Raw genomic sequence first — 18,448 nt, 5'->3', positions numbered from 1 at the left:
ACTGCATGGACTTCCTGGACTGCAGAAATTAATCTATGTGTTCATACATTCTGGGCCCACATCCACGTGCAGTCTGACGATTTCCCCGCATTCAAGAATGCGCCCCATTCGCAGAGAGCTCGGGTATTGTTCCCTCGAGCCAGCTGTATACTACGTTTCACATACGATAGATTGTGTTTAATCTAATATATTACTATATTTTCTACCCTCTGGTCTTGTATCCCCGTTCATAGCATGCCCATTCTGCACATGACGGCTTCCAAGCTATCGAGACGGAGTGCCTATTTCGTCAAGGCAGTGTGTGAAGCCAACTTGGTGAGTATATGGCAATGAGCTATATGACTTCAGGGATTGTTTGCTGCGGTATGCGGACCGCGAATCCGTGTTGGCATTCCTCTTCGTGATGAGGACGAGGTATAAAGCCCTGTCGTTGGCCCTCAAGTTGTGCATAGCATTTGGTAACTACAAACTTTGATATTATCTTGCAACTCGCACAAATGGCTTCGTTTCAGATGTACAAGACGCTTCTCTTCACCTCCATTCTGTCCGCTGTACACGCACAGAAGGTCGGCACCCAGCAGGCCGAGGACCATCCCAGCCTCACCTGGCAGACCTGCAACAGCGGCGGCAGCTGCACCACCGTCAACGGCGAGGTCGTCATTGACGCAAACTGGCGCTGGCTGCACACAGTGGAAGGCTACACCAACTGCTACACGGGCAATGAGTGGGACACCTCGATCTGCACCAGCAACGAAGTCTGCGCAGAGGAGTGCGCGCTTGATGGCGCTCAGTACTCTTCAACCTACGGCATCACCACCTCCGGCAACTCGCTGCGTCTGAACTTCGTCACGCAGTCGCAGCAGAAAAGCATTGGCTCCCGGCTCTATCTCATGGACGACGAAGACACATACACCCTGTTCCACCTCCTGAACCGGGAATTCACCTTCGACGTCGACACCTCCGAGCTGCCCTGCGGCCTCAACGGCGCTGTATACTTCGTCTCGATGGACGCAGACGGCGGCGTCTCGCGATACCCCACCAACGAGGCCGGAGCCAAATACGGAACAGGCTATTGCGACTCGCAATGCCCCCGCGATCTCAAATTCATCAACGGCCAGGCCAATGTCGAAGGCTGGGAACCCTCAGACACGAACCCAAACGCGGGCGTTGGCGGGCACGGCTCCTGCTGCGCCGAGATGGATATCTGGGAAGCAAACAGCATCTCGACCGCGTACACCCCTCACCCCTGCGACACGCCAGGCCAGACAATCTGCACGGGGGACTCCTGCGGCGGGACATACAGCGGCGATCGGTACGGTGGCACCTGCGACCCCGATGGGTGCGACTTCAACCCCTACCGCCAGGGCAACAAGACCTTTTACGGTCCCGGTATGACAATCGACACCAACAGCCCTCTCACGCTCGTAACGCAGTTCATCACCGCCGACGGCACAGACACCGGACCCCTCTCTGAAATTAAGCGCTTCTACGTCCAGAACGGCAGAACCATCCCAAACTCAGAGTCCACCTGGTCTGGGAACTCTGGAAACTCCATAACAACGCCCTTCTGCGAGGCCCAAAAGGAGCTCTTCGGTGACCCAGACTGGTTCACTCCCCATGGTGGTCTTGCCGGGATGGGCGCCGCGCTGGAACAGGGTATGGTCCTTGTTCTGTCGCTGTGGGATGACGACTATGCGAACATGCTCTGGCTGGACTCGAACTACCCTGTTGATGCAGATGCCAGTCAGCCTGGTATTGCGCGCGGGTCGTGCCCGACGACCTCGGGGAAGCCTGAAGAAGTTGAGGCGCAGCATCCGAATGCCTATGTTGTTTACTCTAACATCAAGTTTGGGCCGATTGGGTCGACTTTTTAGCCTTGCATGGGCTGTAGTTACTAGTTAGCGAGGAGGAGTGTGATAGCATGCAGTGATGAATTTGTTTGTCTTTGTCGTTCCTTAGCTTTCTTGGTTAGGATAGGAATGTATTCAATGATGGATGGTTACATTGCCTGACTTCCAAATAAATGAATATATTGTCCCACCCTCTTTTGTGCCAACCAAGAAAACATACCTTGCGACTCCATATGCTGCCGAGGTATGTCATATTAAACATAGGGAAGAAAAGGCACATGAACTGTAGCACGGTCCTTTTGTCTATATTACCAAGCATCCAAGCATAACTTACTAAGTTATATTTCCACTAATCGGCTCTAGATGCTCTCCCCATGGAACTGCGCCGATCCGGCCAGCCCCGGATCACCAGACGGGGTGCTTAACTAGGTGCTGTAACAGATATTGCATGACACATCGTAAGAATAGAGTAGTACCCCGCAATTTGTACCGTTGCCAAAATAGACTCCGCGTACCGTCCGTACCTTTTTAGGATAAAGCTGCTGGGTCTACTTCGTTCTAGATGGTGTACTATTTGATGTTCTTTATTCTCGTTCTGTATGCATGCACCATGTAAGCCTCTTTAAATATTTGGAGAGCCCTAACTATACCCATTTTGGTTCACAGACTTAGCGCACAAAAGATCAAACTTAGCAAGCTAGCTAAGGAACCCCACAAATACTCCCTATGTAAGCCCAAATATTCGTCAGGTCTTTTAAACGAGATGAGAGGCTTACCTCGCATGGAGGCTGTGACTCATCTGGGGTGGACTACGGGTGCCATCCTGTCTCGGGGAGTCATCTATGCCTGATTGACTCAATGTTGACTCTAGCAAGGGTTCTAAAGGAATAAAATAACAACACGGCTGATACTATAATATTGTAGAAGAATGGAATCTGAATCCCCGCGGAGACGGACCACTCGCAGTGTAGTTTAGCCCTAGAACCAGCCCACAAGAAAATCTCGACTCCAGATGCCATGCGTTTATGAACCCGACCTCAAGCTTTGCGCCTTCCTATCCAGGACACCAGACATTGAGCTGGGAAAGAAGGAGAAACTGGGTCCATCGCACCTGCCTATGCCAGAACTGTAGTTCAGGCAGGAACAATGGAGGTTCATCCAGAACGGGAAGAAACGAGGGCTCATCCAGAATAGGCAGGAACGAGGTTCATTCAGAACAGGAAGGAACAACTGCTGTTTATAGCTCCCCTATACTACCGTACTTATACAACAGTTCCAAGACAGAACAAAACAACGCTTCATTATCATACATATCATGAGAAAACAAGGCTTCATTCAGAGGAAAGCAAAAATACCCGCAGCACCGGCAGTGAGGAGGAAGGTCGAGCCGGCAGAGAGGAGAGTGGCGCCGTCTAAATACCGTCAGTAAAAGCCCTAAGTATAGAAACCGATAACATACTGTCCTCGCCACTGCCTTCGCTAGCGCTGTCACTCTGGCACACGCTGTCTTGGATGTTTTCTGCCTCGACATCACTGATCTTTTCCAAATCGTCCTCGCTGCAGTCCGAGTCAAATACACAGCCCGAAAGATCCTCCACAAACTGTCGGACGACAGAACGGTCGGCCTCGCGCAGCGTATTGCAGACACAATCAATATCCTCCCGGTTATTGCTGGACGTGGCATCCTTGCTGCACTCGGTAACGTTGTTAAGGGTTCCAGTTGCACAGCCGACTATGCAGCTTGGGAATGTTTCTTCCAAGTATTCTTGGAAGCTTTGATCGGCAACCACGGAGGTGGCGCCGAGGAGGACAAGTGGTAGTACAGCGAGAGAGCGCATAGTGAAGTGCGGTAGAAGGAAGAGATGGGTTCGTGGTGGATTGATGGTAAACCTGCAAAAAAGGCGCTGGGGAAATGTGCCCTAATATATATTGATCAATGCTGCACGCCGAAAGGGGTCATATCTAGGGGGCGGAGTTAGGCCCCCGAGCCCTGCATGTTGCATGGGCAGGATCGCAGTGCCCGAGCTGAAGGAGGCGGAAGATGATTCGATCGTCGATATTAAAAGCTGAGCCCCAAGGGTCTTGGAAGCGCACCAAGACCCCCCTAATTGGTACCCCGAAACCCGCAGTGAAGCCAGCGAGGCGCAGCGGCTGAAGACATCCGCAGCACCAGCTGCCCATGGCGTCATACCATCATCTTATACTTGTGAATGGACATCCATGCGAGATCCGAGAGCGCAGAGGGCAGTATTCAGAGTATATTGATCAACAGTTCAGACGTTATGATGCTTTATTTGGGTCGACTACGTTGTTAATTGAACACCTAAGCGCCGATTATATTTACTACTTGCGGCAGGTTTTAGTGGTGCCAGCCTGTCCCAATAGCATTGTTTTGCAGTCCACCTGAGCCGCTCCCTTTTGGGGGCGCTCCAATCCAGCTACCTAGCGTGAAACAACATTCCGTCTTCCCTGATGGATATCCAATAGATTAGCTACTCTACCATGGCCTCTCTCAACGATGTATTCCATTGGGCGTTCTCACTAAAGGACCTGCCTCCCAGAGTATTGCAACGCACCGACGGGAAAGTAACTAGACACGCTCCCCCGCAATAACAGACTCTACATCCGAAGTTTGCATCACCTCAGTCGTTCTATAAATTCCCTGTCCAAGCTCCCCGCCATTACTAGCCGACGTGCTCCGTCTTTCAGCCGTCAGTTCCTCCTGGCTGTTATTCGCATCATGCGCCTCCGAACGGTGTTGGCTCCGGACCTGTGTCACCGTCACGCAAAGTTTATCTGGCCGAAGTCTGCTCTCGACAGTCTCATCGAGTGTTGATAGTGGGAAAGAAAGATCCCGGACGCCACGGGGTCGACCTGCTAGACGTGTCTGCCCGGGAACGGGCATTGTGTGTCGGTCTCGGTGATGTACCCGAAACCAGACACGGAGGAGCGGGCCAAGCGTTGCGAGGTTCCCCGCAAATATGTTTAAGCCGGCTTCGACATAGGCCCAGATGATCACATCGACGGTGCTGTCTATAGATAGGGTGATTAGTACGGGGATAACAAGAGGAGGAATAGTAGAAACAAAGGGTTAGAACCACAAACGCACATAAAGGTTCGGAATATACGTGCATAGTCATGTATGGAAATCGCAATAAAAGAGCAACAGTTGCACTATGTCTGGTTAGTGGGGAGCATTGTTTCAACGGTGGACGCCTCGGGGGGGAAGACATACAGACATCCCAAACCCATGAGACCCAACACCGAAAGTTTTGTTGCTTTTGGCATCTGGAGTTTGTGGACAATCAAAAAGGGAATAGCAATGCCCAGGGCAAAATCAATGAGACATAGGGTGGCAGCAAGCGTGTATGTCATGGCATTGAAGCGCCTTGGACCCAGGCAGGTACCCTTGGTGTCGGGCGATAACCTGGTCCAAAAATACACAAGCGGTTGGCAAATGGCAAAGTACACAATTAAATAGGCAGTTAAGTGTATTGAGATGAAAATTAGCATTGCATAGAGAAGTCGGAGATGGAGTGGTCTAACGGTGATTCGAATCAGGAAAACGCAGACCGAGATTTTGCAGACGCCTGTTGAAACCACATATGAGACCTGATCAAGGAATGAATACTTCTCTCAGGTCAGTTCTCTATTAGAAACGGCAAGAAGGAGTCTTAGGAAAGCTAGATCTCCATACCATCTGCGCAGTCACGGCTTGATGCGTCGTCAGGTCCTTGGTTCTATGGCCAAACCCATAATATGTTCCTGTAATCGCAAAAGCACAGCCCGCAATATACACTGCCTAAGGTAATCCGCAATTGTTAGACACAGATCCATAGCGTAGATGTGAAAAGGTGCATACAAATGCTAGGATCATCAATCCATCGTCCCAGCCGAATGCTCTGACAACCCATCCACGCACATAGCAGCGCAATGTGAGAGAAAGGCACACCAGAGGTATGAATACAATAAAAACGGCTCGGATATCCGCTACTCGGTCATCGATTCCCGGCATCTTGGATGTGGGGGAAAATGGTAAATGCTCTCCAGCAGCGAGGTGGCTGCTTCATATAAGTGGACGTAAAGTCAAAGCTCCCGGGAAAGTAAAAGTACGACGCAGACCGCATCCTCCACTCCAAACATAGAGCCGAGGGAGTGGCAATCGATCAAAATGGGCAACATCTAACTGGACTCAGATTGGCCTACTGGCGGTGGAGAGATTACGTCGACGGGACTCGAGGTAAGAGGTAGTTCCACGGACGCCCATACCACAGATTCGATATGGGCTGTGCTTCGTCGAAATACCTGAATAAAACAAATAAATCTACATGCACTGCGGTGGTGGTTGAATGCCAGAGGGCCTTAACCATGCTTCGTTGGCAAGATAATCAACGCGCCGTTACAGCACGTTCAAAGTGTCTCAACATTCATCCAAGTCGTTGTTTAGGCGGTTTCTGGCAGGAGTTTGGTCCGATATCACGGCCGATCGATGGTTAGCACGTTGCCGGGCGAAGTTTATTCGGCGCCCAAAACAAAGGACGAGGCCATTTCGATTTGGCCACACAGTGTTGATGACTCGATGACGGACACATTGGCTCGTATCAGCGTTGGGGTTGGCTCGAGGGTAACAAAGAAACGGAACGTGAGTGATGTTTGATGCAGACACATTGGCCAAAGTTTCTGACCCACAAGAGATAACAAAGAAAGATCGAGGTCCCAGCACAAAACGTGTTTTCAGGGGCCTGCCGGTTGAAACCAAATTGTCAGTACTCAGTGATAGCAAAATATGGGGGATGCGACGCCACTCCTGCCGGTCACAAAATCTAGACCGGGAAATATCCATCACGCTCCGACTCGTACATTTACATCCCAGATTGTTCTGGATAGAAAGAAGCCTTATTTGTGAGGAACTTCGCTGCTCCACCGTGTCTGGAAAGATACCATCCTCCCGGAAGTACGGATTTCTGGTCAGTGAATTCCCCCACTGTTGTCTGTCGGAATCTCGCGAGGTTTTAAATATCAGCAGTGATGATTTATGTAGAAAGCTTCATTTCTCAGCGATATAGGATGTCATCAAGAACGCTGCTTGTACCAGGCTCTCTGGTTGGGGACCAGGGTAGGCTTTTCAAATCGTGGGAAAACGTTCATAGTACTGCTTCACAGGCAGTGCATTTCAGTTGAACATGGTAGAAGTGTTGGCGGGGAATTGAAGAAGGGAGGCGCCATCACGTGGCTCTGTCAACAAAAGCTGCAGCTGCCATCTTTCAACCCTTCAACTAACGCTCACCTCTGTCCTGTTGACACCCTGTTGACCGTCAACTGGAAAAATGTCTGGCAACCAAGGACAAGGGAAACCTGCCCCTCCTCCACCTCCTCCGCCTGAAGATCCAAACTTGAAAGTCTCCCCGTTCGTCAAGAAGCTGAGGTCTGCGCCTCCTGGCTCTTTCTTCCAACCTGGAATACCACCTCCTCATACAGATCCATTTGCTGCCCCTACTGGTCCTTATTTCTTCTACGGCACCTTGTCTGATCACACTATGCTCCGCGATGTCCTTGGCTTGGAAACCGAGCCACAGCTTCGACCGGCTACTATTACTGGTTATGAATGCAAGCTATGGGGTCAGTATCCGGCTCTGTTAGATGCCCCAGAAAAGGTTGTCCATGGGACCGTCTACCATGTCGGGACTGAAGAGCATGGGGAGAGACTCGCCAGCTACGAAACAAATAATTACCGGGCTGATCCATGTCGCATCAGCTATACTGACGGGTGCGAGCCTGTGGAGGATCTTGGTCATGTTTTTAAATTTGTCGGCAACGTCAGAGACTTGAGTGACGGCACCTTCGACCTAGGTACTTGGCTAAGGAGGGTGAAGAGAGATGTTAAGTAGTCGCAGGCAAGACGGCAAGCTGCATATCGGAACTTCTGTATGATATGCGGTGTCTGGAATTGATGCAAGGACGTTTGGATAGCAGCCACCTGAGGCATGTCTCGTCAGGCAATGATTTCAAGGCCAGACGCGGGTCGTCTGGAGTTGAAGGCTGGTACCTTTGCTTGAAGACACTGAGCCCCTGAATGACACCCAGAAAGGAATGTTTTCAGACGGAAGGAAGCTGGGGTTTCCGTTGATCAACCCACAGTTGTTACACTGCTGTACGGGCTAACTTTATCTCCGCTCGTCATACTTTGCGGGTGATGGTGTGAAACAGTCATGCATCTGAAGTAATTATATATGTAGCCCAGTCCCCGATTCAAGGAAATTATGCCTACTGTCATATCAAAGACGACGCAATTAACCATGGACAGGACACTAACGGCTAGGAACAACTCTATGAGCAAACCACCTCGACATTCAAATCAACCAGGAAAAGAGTCGGTTGCACAATCAGTCAGACGGTTTCCAAAGACTTTGGCATGGTGCCTGGCTCTAACCTCAGGCATTCTCCTCTATGGATATGACCTTGTTATCGTAGGCAATGTATCCTCCATGCCTGAGTTCCAGTAAGTTCTCTTCAAAAACCAAGCCCTAAAAGTTTTCATTCCATCTAATAACATTCAAAGGAAAGACTTCGGTCGTCAACTGGACGGAAAGCTCATCATACCAGCCCTCTGGCTAGGCCTCTGGAATATCGCAAACCCAATTGGCGGCATACTCGGTGCTCTCGCAGGGGGCTATATCCAGGATCTCGCCGGGCGACGCCGCTGGCTAACAGTTGCGAGCATCATATCAGCTGTCGGGGTAGCCATAGCATACGTATCGAATCTTTCCAACGACATCGACGGCCGACGGTCCATCTTCTTCGCCGCGAAGCTCGTCCAAGGTTTCGCAGTAAACATGGTCATGTGTACGACACAGACCTACATGTCAGAAGTCCTTCCTCCCATTCTGCGCGGCCCAATCCTCGCATTCTTTCCTATCTTCACCCTCTTAGGCCAGTTGATAGGAAGCATAGTCGTCTACGTTTCATTGGGTAAGCCCGGATCCGACGGCTACAAGCACTGCTTCATCTCCGAATGGGCCTTCTCCTTCCTACCTCTAGCAGTATCCCTCTTGATGCCAGAAAGTCCAGCCCATCTAATCCGCAAGAATAACCTCGACGCAGCCCGGAAAAGCCAACAGCGACTCGTCTCTTCGCCAGAGGACACAGACACGACCCTCGAACAAACCCGCCTCTCCATCGAGTTAGAAGGCCAAACAAACGCAGGCTCCGCCCCAGGATACATCGAGTGCTTCAAGGGCACGAACTGCCGCCGAACGGCAATTGTCCTGTTCGCAAGTCTCCTTCCCCAGCTCTTCGGGTTAACCCTGCTAGCAAAGGGCAGTTACTTTATGCAAGTTGTCGGCATGAGCCCGCATAACAGTCTCGTCTTCCTCCAGGTCGGCGTCAGTTTAGGCCTCGCCGCAAACGTCGGGAGTATGCTCACAGTAGCCAAATTCGGGCGCCGTTCTCTCGTTATGTTTGGGTTAACTGTCTGCGTCTTCCTCTGGACGGGGATGGGGGTTGCTGGTTTTTTCTCTGGGGCTGTAACGACCTGGTATGCCGCCTTTCTACTAAATCAAGAAAAGAAATATCCGACTCGAGCTAACCACAATCCTGAGACATAGGTACACCCAAGTAACCCTAATGATAATAATAACAACCGTAGGCCTAACAACCTGGCCCGCCTCATACGCCATCGGCGCCGAAGCCTCCTCACTCCAACTACGCGCCAAGTCGCAGGGTCTTGGGTGGCTCGTCAATTGTCTGTCGAACGGAATTCTGGGCCTGGTGCTACCTTATATCTTCAACGACGACGAGGGTGCGCTTGGTGCGAAGACGGGGTTTGTGTATACGGGATTTTGTATCGTGGCGCTGGGCTTAGCATGGCTGATTGTTCCTGAGATGAAGGATAAGTCGGTGGTGGAGATTGACGAGATGTTTGAGGGGCGTAGGGGTTGGGTCAGGGTATAAGGATGGATGGGATTGTGGGTGGTTATTAATGGCCACAATTGATACACGATATACAGTGTGGATAAAGTTTTGGCAGAATACTATTGAAACTCCATTGCTTATATAGAGAAACTTTTGTATGTGCAAAGCAACTGCATGAAGCTTTAGATGTGGCGTTGGCTAGCTTTAGTATTCAAATACGTAAGATAGCAAAGAATTTGGATAACGCTTTTTGACGCATTTCGGTCGCTACTGATGGCAACCGTGTCTTTGGTGAGGCCCATGATGGCTTTCGCCGTTGTGGTAGAGTGACTGGGGTCAACGAGCACAAGGGAGTTTAACCGATGTATAGGTAGTTATCTGGCCCGTCCGAGTCGGAGTATCCCAGTTCTAGGAGAGACACACAGTAGCAGACGTCTTCTTACTCCTCTGTCGCCTCTTGAATGGCCTTCTTCTTACCCTTCCTGTAAACACGTTCATCGTTCGGGTCAAAACCACCGTTACCCCACAGTGCCCACTCCTCCGTCTCCTTCATGTAGTCTTCCGGGCGGAACGTGGTTCCGTCGGCCTTCTCCTTCTCTAGAAGCTCGAAGAAGCGCGGATAGTCTATCCGCGAGTGCCATTTGTCATTGACCTTAAAGCGGGTTGAGGCGATGAGACAACAGCAACTGTGAGCGTGTTCGGCGGCAATGCCGTAGTCAAGACCACGACGCTTCAGCTCATCATTCAGCGAGACAACGAATGTAGCAATTTCCTCATAGAATGGGACATTTTGCATCGTTAGCCCAGCGCCTGCACTGGTGCTTGTGCCGCAGTATGTCACGCCCTTGACCTCGATGAAGCATGGGAGTGCCTTTTCGACAAGGTTGGCGTAACCGACGACCTCGTCATCAATGTTGAACCCTTTGACTAGGGTCAGGCGGAATACGGTTCGCTGGACAAAGCGCTTTTCACGTAAAATGTCCAAACATTTCTGAAAACGTTCCCAGAAATCGCGGTGCAACGGACGGTCGATCTTCCGCAGGCTGTCGCGGTTACTTGCGTCAATTGAAACGTAGAGTTGGGTCACACGGTGCAGAGCCTCCAATTGATCTGGATGCTGCGCGTTACAGACTAGGAAGCTAGAGATTTGTTCGCTGTGAAGAAGTTCGAGGAAGCGGTTAATGTGGGGATAGAATATCGGTTCACCGACAAGACTGAGAGCACAATGTCTAATGCGCATTGCCTCTGCAAAGCGCTCTGCTCGGACTCCTGGAACACCACGCAGCATTTTGATCTTTTTATAGTGTCCCTCCTTAACGCCGTCGAAAATGAGATCCGGCGAGTCTACCTTCCATCGCCAGGTGGTTCCAACCGGGTTTGTACCATGTCTCCAGCAAAACACACACTTGTTACTGCAAGAAAGAGATGGTGTTGCCTCCATACACAAGTGTGATCGAATGCCGTAGAATGAATATTTGTAACATGATCCTCGTCCACGTAGCGCAGATTTGGTCCAGCGACAGATCTTAACACCAGAGTGGGAACCAACAATCGTGTAACCTTGTTTTGTCAGAGAGGTGTATGTAGGGGAAGTTTTAGGAACCATCTCCTTTTCCGTCGGCTGAATGGCCTGGGAGCCGGCTCCTGCTGTCGTAAAATCCACCGGGACGGGTGAGCTCCCGACTTGTCCGTCGGTGCTCATTTTAATGTCCTCCAGGTCAACCACTGCCTGAGCCTTCTTCCGGCCGCGGGCCTTTGGCTTGGTTGAACCAGACTCCTCTTCGTCAGACTGTTCTTCGTCACTTTCAAGAGGGTCACCACTGCCGGGAACACCCTCTCCCAAGCCGCCGTTCTTGACGATATCACCAAGGATATCCTGGAATCCGCTTGTCCACTCCTTGAGTGAGGACTCGGCGTCGCTCTTTACATCGCCAAACCCGAGAGGATAAGCTCTTTTCTTGTTGGTAAGCTTGGCCATCCATTTGTCAAGGTCCTTGGCCTGCGAACAGAATCCTTCCTCTTCAGTCGGCCATCCTTCCTTATCTCCGAAACCGAAAACAGCAAAGCCAGCGAGGTTTGACAAAGATCCCGTGTCAATGCGGAAGTCATTGTGAGTCTCATCCAAGTGTCCCAAGAAAGTATCAAGGATAGTGTCGATGTTGTAGCTGGGAATTAGGAAGCAATAGACGTAACGTGTTCCGGGTGAAGTTGGAGGGGGTTTAGGTGCTGTCGTGAAGTAATCATCATAATCGACTTCGGCCAGGTCGTGAATTTGAGGAGGTAAAAGCCCGCGCTCACGATCTTCGAGGTTGGTCTGACTTTGAGCCGCTGCCCGCAAATCTTCCAGTACTTTCTGAGCGTACCTCTCAGTACTTCCAGTCAACGACGCCCAGAATATAATAGGCTGTATAAAGGTCACAGGTTGTGGCTCATCGTTGGCGGCAGATCCCGATCGTTTCCCAGCGGTCTTTGTTGGTTTTTTGCCTGTCACTCTCTTCGGGCCTGCCGTCGGTTTTGGTGAAACACGGCCGCTGCTGATCGATCCAGCGTCTTTCTTTTCCACAATTTCAGGCAACACATCTGGCTTGGGAGACTTCTCGGGTGACAAGCTGCGCGGGGATGGTGGGACTGAGGAAGCGGTAGCGGCCTTGGATCGAGCCTGGAGCACGCGGCGGAAGCGGAGGATAACTAGCACGGAGGCGATCGCAACGAGGAAAGGAAGACGGAAGGAATGCCAGAGGGTCAGCAGACCTAAGAGATAAATTGATCAATTTTTGGGCTACAATGTAAAGAAGGATTCAATGGATGGACGAACCTTCGGCTGCAGAGGAGTCGGCCATGTTGAACTGGGGAAAAGGTTGGATATCGCCCCTCTTCAAGGGCGGGGGTGCTTGTCGCGAAGATGGAAAATTCCTAGTGAGGAAGACGATCTAGTTAAGATCCGGCATTGCAGGCACGGCGACTTGAAACCTGCGGGAAGGAATAGTACCACGAGGGAAGAATCGTGAAACTGTGTTGGAGAATTGAAGGTTTGATGGATGAAGGTTTGGGAATTTTTGTGGTTGAACCATGGAGAAAATCGACACCTCGACACCTCAGGCATACTTCTTCCATTGATATGGGGATGCATGACGAGCTGGCAAATATATCTGTATCCTCTAGCATTTTTCTCTAAATTTAAACAGTATCTATTATCAATATATTCTTGGTCATGGAAATACAATTTCCTTGGGACGTTCCCAATATTCGCTGTCTCTATCAAGATTCAAATATCACCACCACCCTAAGCCAACAGAGGTCTTTCTCTTAGCATCTGAAAAGCATCTAACATCGTCCTCCCTTGACTCGCAAATGATTTAAATTTCCCCGAGCTGTCCTCCTCGCCCTGTTTGACCTCCTCCTCGGTAACCCACTCAAATGCCCGGTGCTCTGCAGGATCCAACTTGATTCTATACTCCCAGCCTCTCTCCAGCCCAGGAGCCACAGTCCCATCATCCAGCTTATCAGCTGCTAACCCATTGTTGTCGTGACCATCGCCAGAAACAGCAGGCTTTGCCTCGTGTACCTCCACAAGAAACGTATATTTGGCCACTATATCGACCCGGTCCGGGCGTACTTTCACCCACTCATCTTTCCCAACAAGTTCGACGAACCTCGAGACACGCAAGCCGGCTTCTTCGAAGATCTCACGCGCTGCTCCGTCTAGTAGCGTCTCGTCTTCAGGGTCGCAGGATCCACCGGGCCCTTCCCAGTGTCCACCATAAGAATCTTCGAAGGCGCGTTGGAGAAGGAGGAGGCGAAAAGGATGTGGTTTCTTTTCGCGCTCTGTCCCATTCTTGATCCCTTGGTCTTCTGTTACCGCAGTTCGTGAAAATATCAGGCCGCCGCCTACAAAGTGTGCATAATTGGGGTTGGCGGCGCGGAAGGTGGGAAATGGGACCGCGAATTCTTCAAGGTGCGGGGCAACTGTGTAGTTGAATTGAGAGCTCATCCTGGAGGCTTTCTCGGCTTGAACTTGGATTCAAGGCAGTGCAGGGTGGCTTTGGAGGCTCTGAAGGGTATTTTAAGTGTTCTGGCTGTGAGTGTTGACGGTGACTCAGAGTCTATACGAGGTGCATCTTCATTTCAGAGCTGACAGAGCTGACCTCCAGGCTGAACTTCCTGTCCATTTTGGGTGCAGCTCGCCCACAGCGCATGGTATTATCCTCTAGGCTTAAAAGACTGTTTTACCTGTTAAACAGTTTACCAGTATCACTAGGCATGGGCTATTATTTCGTGGTCTGTAATACTTGTGGTGGATCTCTACCTAATTTAGGTGGCCAAGTTAAAAAGCTTAAACAGTACGCCCGTTTTTATATACAGGGTCCGGGACTATACAAAGTGATGTTTGCACATCTTCACCTGGCTATATTCATAAGCTCATTCTTCGTCGCTGAACTCTCATTCTCACAGCTTGCTGCCGCTAGAGTTTGCCTCTCGATTCATGAGGAATCCCCCAAAGAACTGTCCGATTCTCCTATAGTCATCAATGGCAATGACCGAAGAAACATCTAATACATTCGTCAGTTAGATTTCATCAAACAGTGCTGTAATTTGGTATACGCACATTGATCGGGCCGCACAATAACAATGACACCATTCTGCGGGTTAATCCCAAGGTGTTCATAGAGGTGGCCGTGCGTTTTGTTGTAGGCCTCGTCGTCAAAGAATATTTTGTGCAGGTCTATTTGATGTTAGCCTATTTCCCATCTCCGAACATGCCAGGTAACCGACCTTTGATCTGGTTCTTCCCAGTAACGGGGTAGAACGCTGAGGGAATCTGCTCGAGTTCGACATTGTGTCGGGGTCCATGTCCTACGAGGATTGGCTCGATGAGGCTATCAGAATCGCCGCCATCCAACCGGAACCTCTGTAGCGGACTCTCATCTGAGCCAAGATAAGCTCCAGCCTGGAATATTTATCAGTCGCAGGTTTCACGGAGTGGGCTGTTCTAATAACTTACCGCGTCCAGTCGGGTCTTGTTCTGGGGAATGCTCAGATCCCCTGCAAACACCATCACTCTCCAACGACCATCCGAGTTGAACGAAGTCGCAAGCTGGACTGGTTTTGAATCACAGTGTCGAACAACTTGGGAGCTAGGAAGTCTCATCCCGACAATAATGTTTTTGGCCAAGTCTGATAATCCCAGATCAGAGGTGATTGGAGATTCGTCATACTTCGCCGTCAGCCCAGCCGTATACTTTCCAGACTTGACAAAGCCCTTCTGAAACTCTTCTGGAGAAGCATTTCCTTTTGTCGAAAATAACTTCGAGAAATATCGATCAAAGTTAATCAAGTCGATGGCCACCTTTTGACGCTCCAGAACATATGTTTCCAAGAGCGACGGGGGAGCCAGCCCCTTCAGGACATGTGCCAACTTCCAGCCCACGTTGTATCCATCCTGCAAGCTAACGTTCATACCCTGGCCAGCCTTTGGCGAGTGAGTGTGACAAGCATCGCCTCCCAGGAAGACGCGGTAATCCTTGTGGAAGAAGTCTGCATGTCGCTGGCCGATAGCATATGCAGACCACCATACGGTCTCCGTGAAATCCACTTCGTACTGGCTTAGAATACTTCTAGACGCTTGCTGCAAGTCTTCAAGCTTGACATCCTTCGCCTTAGTACCCGCAGGAAGCTCAATATAAAACCGCGTGAGGTTACGGTTCTCTCCTTCGCGGGGAATAATCAGCAAGTTGCCCGCTTTTGAACGGATTGAGACCTTCTTGCGAATATCAGGAAAGTTCGTGCGTGGAATCATATCCATGACACCCCAGACAGCATCTGAGCTATCTCCAATCATGCTAAACCCCAGCGTTTTGCGAACTGTGCTATGCGCTCCATCACAAGCCTAATCCCCAGTCAGTCAGACGCACATCCAGACAGATACGCACCAGGCAAGACAACATACCAAAACATACTTCGCTTCAAAATCCTGTTCTCTTCCATCCTTCTCCGCAGTGACCTTCACAGGATACTCCCCATCCCCCAAAACCTGAACCCCCTTCACATCCCATCCATACTCAATCTCCTGCCCATTAAACCTCCTCATCGCTTCAATAAACAGCCCATTAATGCGCGCCTGGTTCAGGATAACATGAGGACAGTGTGACAGTCCCGGCTGCACATCCGCCGCCCTCCCAGACCTCACAACCCGCCCTGAACCCGTCCCGTCGTCCGCCCAGAACGCTACCTCTAGCACATGGTACGCTTCGCGCAGCAACTCCTCGCCCAGTCCGAAACTCTCGAAGATCTCAACTGTCCGGCACTGTACCCCATCTGCTTGGCCCATTGTCATGGGGCCTGGGCGACGCTCGAGGATCTTGCAGGAAATCCCGTAGCGTGCGAGCCAGGTTGCGGCGCTGAGGCCGGCGGAGCCGCTGCCGCAGATTAGGACGTCTGTTTGTGTTGTTGATGGCATTTTGTGATGTGGTTTTTTGGCCAAAGGGTATACAATAATGCTAGGCGATGGGATTATAAGGTGACATTAAGCGCTATGTCTTTGGCTGCATTGGTTTAATCATTGTATTGGCTGTCGGCTGTTCTTATGCATTCTCGGAGTCGATCCCGGGTTGTGTTCCGAAGAGTCCGGAATCAGTCCCGGGGCTTCCACCTACTTGGGCCTCGGATGGAACCAGCAAGTCGCCTCCGCAGTGTGCTGCTCGTAATCCACGGCTAGTAGAGGGTGGGAAAACTTTTAATTTATACGGAGATGGACACGGCATGTACATGTGGTTTCCAAAGTTGCGTCTAACCGGTTCAGTTCTACAATATATCAAGTCTCGGTGCAAAATCGCAATTGTATGTCATTCATTAAGCGTGCTCTAAAATCGTTATATATGATAAGATGCCCATCAACCACCTTTTATGGGGAAGGCCAATACATCAGGTATACTCTCCCGAACGCCAGCGCCGGTGCCAATAATGCCTTCATCGCCACGAAAGCGAATGCGTGTAGGACAAAGGATATTCTACAAAAAGTACTCGCTGCGCCCTCCCCGCGCCTGTGGTACATGCCGTTGGTCGTCAGAAACAGCACCGAACAGCTTGAACTTTGGATTCAGGTCCTCTCCTATTTCGCATACTGACGCCAGGTTTCCGCAGCGGTAGCAGTAGTTAGGTGCACTCCAGACGGTAACCACGTTGTTGTTTGTGAAGTGGTACTTGTAGCCCTCGTTTACGAGCTGGTGAGCTCGGGCAATAAGGGTTAGGTCGTTCACATGGCAGAACTCATCCGCAACCTTGTCACCGAATAGCCAACCTGGAACGAATGTTAGCATGGGGGTATCCCTTTGTAGGTGTATTTGCTGAGCTCACCGGCTCCTCGGGGGCTAACTGCCCATGTCTCGACATCGTCTGGATCAGACCAAACAAGGTCACAAAACGCTCCTTCGTGTGGAATTTCCTGGGCTCTGGCGACGACACGGACTTGATCCAGGGTCCTGATTTCCGGACTCAATCCTCCGTGAACGCACAGAACCCGGCCATCAATAATAGCACCGAGGGTCATAAAATCGAACACTTGACAACAAGCCTTCCATACGGAAGCATTCCCATACTTTTGTAGACATTCTTCGTAAAAACCATAGACCTGTGTGATTTGTCGGGACTCGTGATTGCCGCGAACCAGTGTTACTCGATCAGGATATCTGCAGGATCGTTAGTGTTGATCCTATCGACACGAATATGGGCCAGCGAACTTCGCTTTCAAGCATAATAACAGAGTTAAAGTCTCCAGACTGAAATATCCTCTATCCACATAGTCGCCGAGGAACACAAAATTGCGGTTGACTACCACATCTGCAGATCCTGAGCTCGAAGATCGCTCTCTTTGAGCCGTATCCTCGGGCGCGTCTCCATCATCGTCATCATCCGGAGCCCCCGGGTTCTTCAGCTTTTTCCTCAGCTCCGGATCCGTTATGGAGGTTGGCGGCTCGATGTCATCCGATGTAATCACAGACTTGGGGGGTTCGGCCAGAGAGGCATCCGGCATTCCACCGGAGACGCGGAAGAGCTCTAGGAGGTCGTAAAATTGGCCGTGGATATCTCCGCAAACTGTGACGGGTGTGGACACGGGTTGGATATTCGATTCTAAACGCGCACACACAAAGATTAGCTCATGAGCGAAAAGTGCTATAACGCCACTCGACTCGGGACATAACACACCTTCCATCATGTACTCCTTCACGATCTCACAGAGCTGCTTCATATGCGCCTCTGAGAGGTATTTGCAGTTCTTGGCTGCCTCAAGCCACTCATCCGGCCCAGCATTGCGCTTCAGCTTCGCTGGTCCTGGCTGAGGGACCCCGTTGTCGGACATAGTGTAAAAGTGATAAACCGCAGAAAGAGCTAAAGAAAGAAAGAAGGTCCAGGATGTTTCGAATACGCAACACCAAATGCAGATTGTAAGAATTCACTCATGTAGGTATGAAAGTGCCATTCACCCTTTCCCCGCAGCCCTGTTGGTTATCGCGGATTTTAGTCACGTGTGCCTTTTATTGCCCGGTGGTCAGCGGGGAATTTCAAGCAGCTTCCCTTTCACATCAAAGGTCATCTGCAGACCTCAGCTACAAAATATTTGTCACCTGGGCCGTCGCTTTACTTGTGAAGCTTGTGAAATTACTCGATATTTCTCTATTTGGTCCTTATCT

At 50.6% G+C, this 18,448-nt stretch overlaps 9 protein-coding genes across 9 annotated transcripts; 3 read left to right on the top strand and 6 right to left on the bottom strand.

Annotated features, from left to right (window-relative positions):
- Positions 1 to 497: 497 nt before the first annotated feature.
- cbhB (putative 1,4-beta-D-glucan-cellobiohydrolyase) lies at positions 498 to 1,874 on the top strand (the record flags this gene model as incomplete). The annotated part of the gene is made up of 1 exon (XM_041697649.1): positions 498 to 1,874. The coding sequence occupies one exon, from the start codon at positions 498 to 500 to the stop codon at positions 1,872 to 1,874; it is 1,377 nt and encodes a 458-aa protein (XP_041550913.1).
- A 1,311-nt stretch (positions 1,875 to 3,185) lies between these two features.
- On the bottom strand, positions 3,186 to 3,688 carry APUU_11546S (uncharacterized protein; the record flags this gene model as incomplete). Its single annotated transcript, XM_041697648.1, has 2 exons — positions 3,186 to 3,262; positions 3,310 to 3,688. 2 exons carry the CDS (start codon positions 3,686 to 3,688, stop codon positions 3,186 to 3,188), a joined length of 456 nt encoding a protein of 151 aa, XP_041550912.1.
- Positions 3,689 to 4,440: 752 nt separating this feature from the next.
- Positions 4,441 to 5,865, bottom strand: APUU_11545S (putative integral membrane protein; the record flags this gene model as incomplete). The annotated part of the gene is made up of 5 exons (XM_041697647.1): positions 4,441 to 4,883; positions 4,960 to 5,024; positions 5,086 to 5,480; positions 5,548 to 5,652; positions 5,713 to 5,865. 5 exons carry the CDS (start codon positions 5,863 to 5,865, stop codon positions 4,441 to 4,443), a joined length of 1,161 nt encoding a protein of 386 aa, XP_041550911.1.
- Positions 5,866 to 7,177: 1,312 nt separating this feature from the next.
- On the top strand, positions 7,178 to 7,738 carry APUU_11544A (gamma-glutamylcyclotransferase family protein; the record flags this gene model as incomplete). Its single annotated transcript, XM_041697646.1, has 1 exon — positions 7,178 to 7,738. One exon carries the CDS (start codon positions 7,178 to 7,180, stop codon positions 7,736 to 7,738), a length of 561 nt encoding a protein of 186 aa, XP_041550910.1.
- A 321-nt stretch (positions 7,739 to 8,059) lies between these two features.
- Positions 8,060 to 9,800, top strand: APUU_11543A (uncharacterized protein; the record flags this gene model as incomplete). The annotated part of the gene is made up of 4 exons (XM_041697645.1): positions 8,060 to 8,070; positions 8,155 to 8,349; positions 8,410 to 9,384; positions 9,455 to 9,800. 4 exons carry the CDS (start codon positions 8,060 to 8,062, stop codon positions 9,798 to 9,800), a joined length of 1,527 nt encoding a protein of 508 aa, XP_041550909.1.
- Positions 9,801 to 10,200: 400 nt separating this feature from the next.
- Positions 10,201 to 12,601, bottom strand: APUU_11542S (flavodoxin and radical SAM domain protein; the record flags this gene model as incomplete). The annotated part of the gene is made up of 2 exons (XM_041697644.1): positions 10,201 to 12,512; positions 12,577 to 12,601. The coding sequence occupies 2 exons, from the start codon at positions 12,599 to 12,601 to the stop codon at positions 10,201 to 10,203; spliced, it is 2,337 nt and encodes a 778-aa protein (XP_041550908.1).
- Positions 12,602 to 13,044: 443 nt separating this feature from the next.
- On the bottom strand, positions 13,045 to 13,752 carry APUU_11541S (NUDIX hydrolase; the record flags this gene model as incomplete). The annotated part of the gene is made up of 1 exon (XM_041697643.1): positions 13,045 to 13,752. The coding sequence occupies one exon, from the start codon at positions 13,750 to 13,752 to the stop codon at positions 13,045 to 13,047; it is 708 nt and encodes a 235-aa protein (XP_041550907.1).
- Positions 13,753 to 14,207: 455 nt separating this feature from the next.
- APUU_11540S (putative phenol 2-monooxygenase) lies at positions 14,208 to 16,218 on the bottom strand (the record flags this gene model as incomplete). Its single annotated transcript, XM_041697642.1, has 5 exons — positions 14,208 to 14,311; positions 14,368 to 14,484; positions 14,535 to 14,709; positions 14,764 to 15,648; positions 15,709 to 16,218. The coding sequence occupies 5 exons, from the start codon at positions 16,216 to 16,218 to the stop codon at positions 14,208 to 14,210; spliced, it is 1,791 nt and encodes a 596-aa protein (XP_041550906.1).
- Positions 16,219 to 16,768: 550 nt separating this feature from the next.
- sitA (TOR signaling pathway phosphatase SitA) lies at positions 16,769 to 18,117 on the bottom strand (the record flags this gene model as incomplete). Its single annotated transcript, XM_041697640.1, has 4 exons — positions 16,769 to 17,058; positions 17,115 to 17,446; positions 17,498 to 17,888; positions 17,964 to 18,117. 4 exons carry the CDS (start codon positions 18,115 to 18,117, stop codon positions 16,769 to 16,771), a joined length of 1,167 nt encoding a protein of 388 aa, XP_041550905.1.
- Between the last annotated feature and the right edge of the window lie 331 nt (positions 18,118 to 18,448).

Source organism: Aspergillus puulaauensis, chromosome 1 (genome assembly GCF_016861865.1).
Source record: "Aspergillus puulaauensis MK2 DNA, chromosome 1, nearly complete sequence".
In the NCBI taxonomy this organism is placed as follows: Eukaryota; Fungi; Ascomycota; class Eurotiomycetes; order Eurotiales; family Aspergillaceae; genus Aspergillus; species Aspergillus puulaauensis.
This window is presented reverse-complemented; position numbering and strand designations above follow the sequence as displayed.